Source organism: Lotus japonicus, chromosome 2 (assembly GCF_012489685.1).
Source record: "Lotus japonicus ecotype B-129 chromosome 2, LjGifu_v1.2".
Lineage (NCBI taxonomy): Eukaryota > Viridiplantae > Streptophyta > Magnoliopsida > Fabales > Fabaceae > Lotus > Lotus japonicus.
In genome coordinates, this window is record NC_080042.1 from 93,305,650 (window position 1) to 93,315,731 (window position 10,082).

Here is a 10,082-nt window from a genome sequence, read left to right on the forward strand (position 1 = left end):
TGCAAAAAACTTAGCAATGACAGCAACAATAAATGTCGTGGCAAAACTTTTCGCAACGGGGCTTTTTGCAGCAACATGCAACGGCTTTTTTTTGTTGTCAAAGATATTTTTGCCAACGACTTCCCAAATTTACCAACAACATTTGTCGCTGTAAAATACTATTTCTCTAGTAGTAACATCATATTACAAGAATGTTCTCGATATGCTTAGCATCAATATCGATGTGCATATATAATTATTGGTTGATGCATGATATCGTAAGAATCAGAGATATGCTAAGTTTTTTTTGCCATAGATATGTTGAATTGGTATTAGAGTGAATGTTTTCTTACACGTGAGTCGGTGAGTGGAACATTGTTGCTGATGCTTTAACTCGATAAGCTTCGCGGGAGGAGTTCTATGTGTTTCTTGAAAGTTTTCTCATTCCTTTACTATTTCTTGTACAATTTAGACCTTGTAGCATATAGTTGTTTTGCTTGTCTTTCAATTTTCCAAATATATAACGCTGAGAACATATTCCTTTTGTTTGTCTTTACTATTTCTTGTACAATTTAGACCTTTTCATTGTGCAATTGACGCCGAGAAAAATTCTTTTATCCCGTCATATTTCTATGGCTTTTCAAATCAAAAGTTCAAAACCCAAGAGAAAACGTGACTAGTCTCCTAACTTTTTCCTCAGCTACTACACATGCAGTTCTTAATATAGAACTCCCTCTCGCTTTTTCATTTGTCTAGCTTTTTTATCTCTCTCTTGAAAATTAATCAAGAGGTTATCCAAATAACAGTCATGCTAAATTATCAATTCTTTTTTTCATGCATATTCCACATTAGCATAAAGAAGAAGAAAAGATCGATTTATTTCTCAAGTCAGGTCCACAAATACATCAACCAAAATGGACTAAAAGGTCACAAATATATTTCTCACCTTTATTTATCTCATTATATGTAAAAAAGGTAAATAGTTACAAAGTTGAGACAAAAAGACAAAATAAAAGATTTGATTGTTATTCTCTTTCTCTGTCTCATTTGTCAAAAAGACAAAACGTCACTCTCCCGCTCTTTACACGCAAAACATACACCCAGCGCCACCAGCAAACACGCTTTTGAGAGCCTTTTCTTTTTTTCCCTCACCCTCACTTTTGTCTTTATCTATATGCCCCCCTTGCCTACCAGCAAAACGTCGCTCTCCCACTCTCCCCGTTTTATACATGGTGGCCTGGTCAAACAAACATGAAAATGGAAAACAAAAGATGGAAGAGAAGATCATACTTGATTACTTGGTTTCACTTTTGTCCTTATCTATATGCCCCCCTTGCCTACCAGCAAAACGTCGCTCTCCCACTCTCCCCGTTTTATACATGGTGGCCTGGTCAAACAAACACGAAAATGGAAAACAAAAGATGGAAGAGAAGATCATACTTGATTACTTGGTTTCACTTTTGTCCTTATCTATATGCCCCCCTTGCCTACCAGCAAAACGTCGCTCTCCCACTCTCCCCGTTTTATACATGGTGGCCTGGTCAAACAAACACGAAAATGGAAAACAAAAGATGGAAGAGAAGATCATACTTGATTACTTGGTTTCACTTTTGTCCTTATCTATATGCCCCCCTTGCCTACCAGCAAAACGTCGCTCTCCCACTCTCCCCGTTTTATACATGGTGGCCTGGTCAAACAAACACGAAAATGGAAAACAAAAGATGGAAGAGAAGATCATACTTGATTACTTGGTTTCACTTTTCTCCTTATCTATATGCCCCCCTTGCCTACCAGCAAAACGTCGCTCTCCCACTCTCCCCGTTTTATACATGGTGGCCTGGTCAAACAAACACGAAAATGGAAAACAAAAGATGGAAGAGAAGATCATACTTGATTACTTGGTTTCACTTTTCTCCTTATCTATATGCCCCCCTTGCCTACCAGCAAAACGTCGCTCTCCCACTCTCCCCGTTTTATACATGGTGGCCTGGTCAAACAAACACGAAAATGGAAAACAAAAGATGGAAGAGAAGATCATACTTGATTACTTGGTTTCACTTTTCTCCTTATCTATATGCCCCCCTTGCCTACCAGCAAAACGTCGCTCTCCCACTCTCCCCGTTTTATACATGGTGGCCTGGTCAAACAAACACGAAAATGGAAAACAAAAGATGGAAGAGAAGATCATACTTGATTACTTGGTTTCACTTTTCTCCTTATCTATATGCCCCCCTTGCCTACCAGCAAAACGTCGCTCTCCCACTCTCCCCGTTTTATACATGGTGGCCTGGTCAAACAAACACGAAAATGGAAAACAAAAGATGGAAGAGAAGATCATACTTGATTACTTGGTTTCACTTTTCTCCTTATCTATATGCCCCCCTTGCCTACCAGCAAAACGTCGCTCTCCCACTCTCCCCGTTTTATACATGGTGGCCTGGTCAAACAAACACGAAAATGGAAAACAAAAGATGGAAGAGAAGATCATACTTGATTACTTGGTTTCACTTTTGTCCTTATCTATATGCCCCCCTTGCCTACCAGCAAAACGTCGCTCTCCAACTCTCCCCGTTTTATACATGGTGGCCTGGTCAAACAAACACGAAAATGGAAAACAAAAGATGGAAGAGAAGATCATACTTGATTACTTGGTTTCACTTTTCTCCTTATCTATATGCCCCCCTTGCCTACCAGCAAAACGTCGCTCTCCCACTCTCCCCGTTTTATACATGGTGGCCTGGTCAAACAAACACGAAAATGGAAAACAAAAGATGGAAGAGAAGATCATACTTGATTACTTGGTTTCACTTTTCTCCTTATCTATATGCCCCCCTTGCCTACCAGCAAAACGTCGCTCTCCCACTCTCCCCGTTTTATACATGGTGGCCTGGTCAAACAAACACGAAAATGGAAAACAAAAGATGGAAGAGAAGATCATACTTGATTACTTGGTTTCACTTTTCTCCTTATCTATATGCCCCCCTTGCCTACCAGCAAAACGTCGCTCTCCCACTCTCCCCGTTTTATACATGGTGGCCTGGTCAAACAAACACGAAAATGGAAAACAAAAGATGGAAGAGAAGATCATACTTGATTACTTGGTTTCACTTTTCTCCTTATCTATATGCCCCCCTTGCCTACCAGCAAAACGTCGCTCTCCCACTCTCCCCGTTTTATACATGGTGGCCTGGTCAAACAAACACGAAAATGGAAAACAAAAGATGGAAGAGAAGATCATACTTGATTACTTGGTTTCACTTTTCTCCTTATCTATATGCCCCCCTTGCCTACCAGCAAAACGTCGCTCTCCCACTCTCCCCGTTTTATACATGGTGGCCTGGTCAAACAAACACGAAAATGGAAAACAAAAGATGGAAGAGAAGATCATACTTGATTACTTGGTTTCACTTTTCTCCTTATCTATATGCCCCCCTTGCCTACCAGCAAAACGTCGCTCTCCCACTCTCCCCGTTTTATACATGGTGGCCTGGTCAAACAAACACGAAAATGGAAAACAAAAGATGGAAGAGAAGATCATACTTGATTACTTGGTTTCACTTTTCTCCTTATCTATATGCCCCCCTTGCCTACCAGCAAAACGTCGCTCTCCCACTCTCCCCGTTTTATACATGGTGGCCTGGTCAAACAAACACGAAAATGGAAAACAAAAGATGGAAGAGAAGATCATACTTGATTACTTGGTTTCACTTTTCTCCTTATCTATATGCCCCCCTTGCCTACCAGCAAAACGTCGCTCTCCCACTCTCCCCGTTTTATACATGGTGGCCTGGTCAAACAAACACGAAAATGGAAAACAAAAGATGGAAGAGAAGATCATACTTGATTACTTGGTTTCACTTTTGTCCTTATCTATATGCCCCCCTTGCCTACCAGCAAAACGTCGCTCTCCCACTCTCCCCGTTTTATACATGGTGGCCTGGTCAAACAAACACGAAAATGGAAAACAAAAGATGGAAGAGAAGATCATACTTGATTACTTGGTTTCACTTTTCTCCTTATCTATATGCCCCCCTTGCCTACCAGCAAAACGTCGCTCTCCCACTCTCCCCGTTTTATACATGGTGGCCTGGTCAAACAAACACGAAAATGGAAAACAAAAGATGGAAGAGAAGATCATACTTGATTACTTGGTTTCACTTTTCTCCTTATCTATATGCCCCCCTTGCCTACCAGCAAAACGTCGCTCTCCCACTCTCCCCGTTTTATACATGGTGGCCTGGTCAAACAAACACGAAAATGGAAAACAAAATATGGAAGAGAAGATCATACTTGATTACTTGGTTTCACTTTTCTCCTTATCTATATGCCCCCCTTGCCTACCAGCAAAACGTCGCTCTCCCACTCTCCCCGTTTTATACATGGTGGCCTGGTCAAACAAACACGAAAATGGAAAACAAAAGATGGAAGAGAAGATCATACTTGATTACTTGGTTTCACTTTTCTCCTTATCTATATGCCCCCTTGCCTACCAGCAAAACGTCGCTCTCCCACTCTCCCCGTTTTATACATGGTGGCCTGGTCAAACAAACACGAAAATGGAAAACAAAAGATGGAAGAGAAGATCATACTTGATTACTTGGTTTCACTTTTGTCCTTATCTATATGCCCCCCTTGCCTACCAGCAAAACGTCGCTCTCCCACTCTCCCCGTTTTATACATGGTGGCCTGGTCAAACAAACACGAAAATGGAAAACAAAAGATGGAAGAGAAGATCATACTTGATTACTTGGTTTCACTTTTCTCCTTATCTATATGCCCCCCTTGCCTACCAGCAAAACGTCGCTCTCCCACTCTCCCCGTTTTATACATGGTGGCCTGGTCAAACAAACACGAAAATGGAAAACAAAAGATGGAAGAGAAGATCATACTTGATTACTTGGTTTCACTTTTCTCCTTATCTATATGCCCCCCTTGCCTACCAGCAAAACGTCGCTCTCCCACTCTCCCCGTTTTATACATGGTGGCCTGGTCAAACAAACACGAAAATGGAAAACAAAAGATGGAAGAGAAGATCATACTTGATTACTTGGTTTTAATTAACTCTTTTTTCCTTGCTCAAAACAAAAATTAACTCCTTTTCCTGACTTTATTAATTGAACTATTTAAATTGACTAAACTCATTTTTACTTTTTTCGAGTTAAAAAATCGAAAACAAGATTTAAATTGGGCACAACATAAGTATCGGTCAAATTTAAAAAGTTAATAAAAATAATTTAATCAATAATGTGATATGATATAATTTAAGGGCTAAAGTAAGTCATCGTAACATAACATTAGCAACTATTACATATATAATTTCAAAAGTTAATAAAAATGATTTAATCAATAATGTGATAACTTAATTTACTTAATACAGTAAACGAACAACTTTAAAAGAACTAGATAAAATTAAATCAACTTAAAAGCAAATACATTATTTAACTCTTTTAAAGTAGGAAATTCATTTTTGAAGATAAAATAAGTAATTATAGATTAGTCTTTGTCTCATGACCCTCAAATTTCCTTCTTCACCTTTTGGTGTTCTCTTATAAAAAAGGTTGGTGCACTACTACTGTACTGCAGAGAGAAACCAGAGACTATAAGAGAAATTGAAAAGTAGTCATCGAGCACGTACACCAGTCACAAGCTCATGGATGGGACTTGGAGAGTGGCTTCAGGTGGTGAGGTGAGTTTGAGGGTGGAGGCAGCTGACGACGGGAACCGGAGATCTCAGACGCCGCCGCCGAAGTCTTACTGGCTGAGAATCGGGGGGGAATTCAAGGGGAAGGTGACCCCCAAAGTGATATTCGCTAGCGTGATTCTGCTCTACGCAGCATCTACTATCGTGGTGGTTCCTAAACTCCATCCAACCGTGCGGAAATACGCCTACGTATTCGGGCCCGGAGTTCTGTTTGGAGTGCTATTTGTCTGGTTCATCTTCACCACTAACGAAATAAGGATTCAACAGATGAAATTAGAAGTTACCATCTTCATGCTCTGTTTTACCACCCTGTTTGGCGCCGGGGTGGATTCGCTACCCGCAGATCTTGACGTCTGGCCTAATTTGGCATTATTGGTAGCCACCTTCATCCTCGTTGTCTTGGCGTATTGGTTGGGAAGAATATGGAAAGAACCTGAATATGGCGCTTGTTTAACAATATACTTGCTAGGATTTGGATTAACCATTGTAACTACAAAGCTTACCCCTCACATCAGTATGCTGATTAGGTGCATGTTAATTTTTGTCTCACTTTCGACTTCAGTTGCACTACTTGTCTTCCTAGACTCCATCGACGCTCTACCTCATAACATAAAGAAGCTCCAATCCACCTCTGCGCCGCCCTTTGCTCGACGTTTGATCCGATCCAACTCAGATTCCGCACTATTTGCTCCACGTCATCAGACCCCACTGATGCTCCGATCCTCCTCAGACCCACACTGACCTCGTTGCTCCAATCCACCCAGATATCAATGAATTAACAAGGGTTTAGGTTAGTGAATACCCTAACAACAAAATTAGTTGCCTTGGGCATAACTCTGTAGTACTTTATTTATTTGGCATTTTCACTCTTGTAATTAATACATGTTTATGACTTTATATATTAAAGATATGATGTTTGGAATTAGCTTAGTTTCCTTGAAAAAAAAAACCTGTTAAGTATGCAAATTGAAATTTGGAATTGTTATTTGTAGCTGTTCACTGGTATCCGTGATCAACAAGGTGCCTTTTGGATGGTTCAATGTTGTTTATCTTTCTGTTGTTGTTTATAATTAATCTAGATGTACATCATGCCTAAGCCTTGGATTGTCGACAAAAACCGATTCAAGCATTCACTTGTAATGACAAATGTATGTGAGATAATCTTAACATGAATGTGTATATATGGCTGGGGTAAATTATATTATCAGATTAGTTAATCAAACATATATTGAGGCATATGTTCTACTGGACTATCAGCTTCATTAGGCTTTCCTGTCAACAATTTGGGGAAACTGCAAGGTCCTCGTTTCTCCAAGCAAAGGAGCTACTGAACCTACGAAAGCAGCATTCATATATGTGGTGGGTTCAGCATGAGAATAATCAGATCTTGCATCATTGAATTGGTCATTGGAGTTAGGGCCTCCAACAATGGCACCCACATGAACATTGGGATTTGGATTAGGGGAAGAGAAATACTGTGATTGACCATCACTGCAACCCACTTTGGCTGGGTGAATTTTCATTGAAGGGATAGAAGAGCCTCTGTGATGCAATTGCTTTGGGTATTTACTGCCAAATCCCACCATGTAAGACATCTTCATGGGATTGTTTCCTAGTATGTAATCCACCTGCATTAATTGCACACATTAACATCACATTCACATGTATGATGTATGCCTCTTGAGATTAACATGATAATTTTTATTTTTTTGTTGTGTACAAGATTTGAACTATTTGAGAAGAATTCATAGTCAGATTAGTATATATACCTGTGTTTTGGCAAAGGCTCTGATTTGAGAGGGGGTGAAATGAGTGGAGCCACATTGGATTCCATCAATATGATTTCTGGTTAGGATGTTGGAGAAAATGAATAGCACCATGGTTGAGGTTGTGGTATATTGCAAATTACTACTATCTCTAGTATACAGAAGTCCACCTATAATAGACAAGTTAACAATACAGCAAGTTAAGCTCATTCTGTCAATCACAATTTTTTCTTCTTCTTTCAAATAAGACTGATTGCTCATATGTAGTGTTACCAGGAGTTGTTTTAATCTGTTGAGAGCTACTTCCTGGCATCATTGCACATATAAATGATTCGCCGTCACTCTTAACTTTGGCCAAGTCCTTCTTCCCACCATAGAATTCCTGGAGAAAACAAAAATAGAACATAAAAAGATGTAGAAATAATGAGTTCTATAGCCTGTTTGATTCTGCCGTTGTAAATCTCATTATTTCTTTTTGGGAAATCGCTATAAATGTAGCTTATGAAGTTACCGTGATTTGAATTGTGTGTTCGGAACAAATGCAAACATACTATGCGACTTTGTTAATTAGATATATAAATACCTCTGTGAGTAATGTCTGAGCTCCAACAAATTTGTTATCCCAGCTGAACTCAGAAACTCCCTGACTCCAACCTTGGTTACTTGTGATGTAGCTCAAGTACTTGCTTTCTCCACTAGCCTTGTATAGCCATGAAGCAGCCCATAACAGTTCATCCTTTTTTGTACATAGTTAAAAATGAAAGCCTCAATGAATGATTTATGAAAGATTAACTAGTGTTTAAATGTTTCAACAGGCAATAGTTTAAATTCTACCTGGTAACCAGAGTAGGAACAGTAGAATGGGCAAGAGCCTGAGTAAGAACCTCTGTACTTGTCAGCAAAATCAAACAGCTGCAAATTAAACATTATCAATATATAAGGTTAAGTTAGAAATTTTTGTATCACCTAGCAAAAATAACTTAAATTAATAGGTAGCTACTACAATTCAAACAAAAGAGATTTGAAGTGGCAAAAATCCAACTCCTGATCAATTGATCATCATGATTAATCTCATGTCATGAATGAAAATAAATGATGCTGCTTGAATTGCTTACTGATTTTGACTGGCTTAATAGCTTTGACGAATAAGTGGCATCTGTTTTCTTGAAGACAATTGAAGCAGCAGCAAGAGCAGCAGCAGACTCAGCTGCAACTTCAGTTCCAGGAGAATTAGCATCAATCTTGTAGAGTGTTCTCGGTGTATCCATGTCTTCCGGCCGCTCCCAACATTGATGATCTGAGTTCCCATCTCCTACCTATCAATCATAACAAAAATAATGAGCTACTGAAGAACACCAATAGACACCACATCTTTACTAGTTATATTGTTTTGCTAACCAATGTGACACTTTAACTCACTTAAATTCTCAACACTAAGCCTAATAGTATTTGAGTTTATAACAAATATGATTGTAGAGAAACATGCCTGTGTAAATAAGGTGGTTGGGGAAGTGTGAGCTTGCAAAATGAAATCTGCACCCCAGCGGATAGCACTGCGAAGGTAATCAAGCTGCTTCACTGAAGATACCTCCTTCTCATACTCAACACCGCTCCAACTCAATAAGCTCACTGTAAACGCCATTGGCCATTCAAACTTCACATTATCACCCGCATCATAGTATCCTCCCACCAAATTCACCTGCCAAACATAATATATGGTTCATATATATAATATGAAATAAATGTATGAAAAACATGTATATTAATATTATAATGTCATATACATTTTGAAGCTTGCCATCAGAGAGAGCTGAATCCCCCCTCCACTGGACCCTTTGATTGGAGGGTAACTTCCCTGAGCGTTGTCCTTCAAAAAACAAGATGGCTTTGCCAACAGCATCTGCATAGTCATAGTTAGAAGAAGCTGAGGAGGAATTCATTATTATCTCCCCATCCATCATGGCTAGCACTCCATTGTGACCAAACATGGCACACCACAAGAACAAACCAGTGACCAACAAATTGTAATACCCCATGACTTAATTAGTAACTATCAATTAATCAACTCTGCAGGATTCAGCTGAACTAATTGCTCGTATATATAGGGAGAAAATTAAAGGCCGGTACCTAAAATGTACAAGTGAAAAGTGCATAACTTACGAACAATCGAACATGGGAAAGACTTTGACAGTTTGACGTCGTGGGGATAACGTGACGTGAACTGGTCACTATGCGCAAATATAAGAACTAATCAAACTATATGAGTCACGAAGATGGTACTTTCATTAAGAGTTTGAACAAAATCTTTCTCACCCCATTCCCCTTGAGCGTCATGTTTATTATTTTCCATGTTTATGGTGCCTTCTGCATGTGCGACTCCTATGAATTTGGTTAGCTTTGATTATCAATTTTCTTATTCAGAAATTTGGTGTAATATGTGTTGACATGTAAATAGTATATTAGATGTATATATGTACAAGAAAATGGTTAGGCACACGGATTTGATACAGATTGTCTACCTCCTTGGTTGTCTTAATTAATTTGGGAGCTAACTGTTTCGAGCTTTAACTCTAATTATCTTGATTGACCTTATCGGTGAATACTGTTCAGTATGATCAATACCCATAAGATCACAT

The 10,082-nt window shown here is 39.2% G+C and overlaps 1 protein-coding gene across 1 annotated transcript; it reads right to left on the reverse strand.

Moving 5' to 3' along the window:
- Positions 1 to 6,784: 6,784 nt before the first annotated feature.
- On the reverse strand, positions 6,785 to 9,497 carry LOC130735884 (endoglucanase). Its single transcript, XM_057587756.1, has 8 exons — positions 9,231 to 9,497; positions 8,933 to 9,145; positions 8,562 to 8,762; positions 8,281 to 8,358; positions 8,030 to 8,182; positions 7,720 to 7,828; positions 7,450 to 7,616; positions 6,785 to 7,308 (listed from the first exon to the last, which is right to left on the reverse strand). The coding sequence occupies exons 1-8, from the start codon at positions 9,480 to 9,482 to the stop codon at positions 6,943 to 6,945; spliced, it is 1,539 nt and encodes a 512-aa protein (XP_057443739.1). The 5' UTR covers positions 9,483 to 9,497; the 3' UTR covers positions 6,785 to 6,942.
- Positions 9,498 to 10,082: the final 585 nt, after the last annotated feature.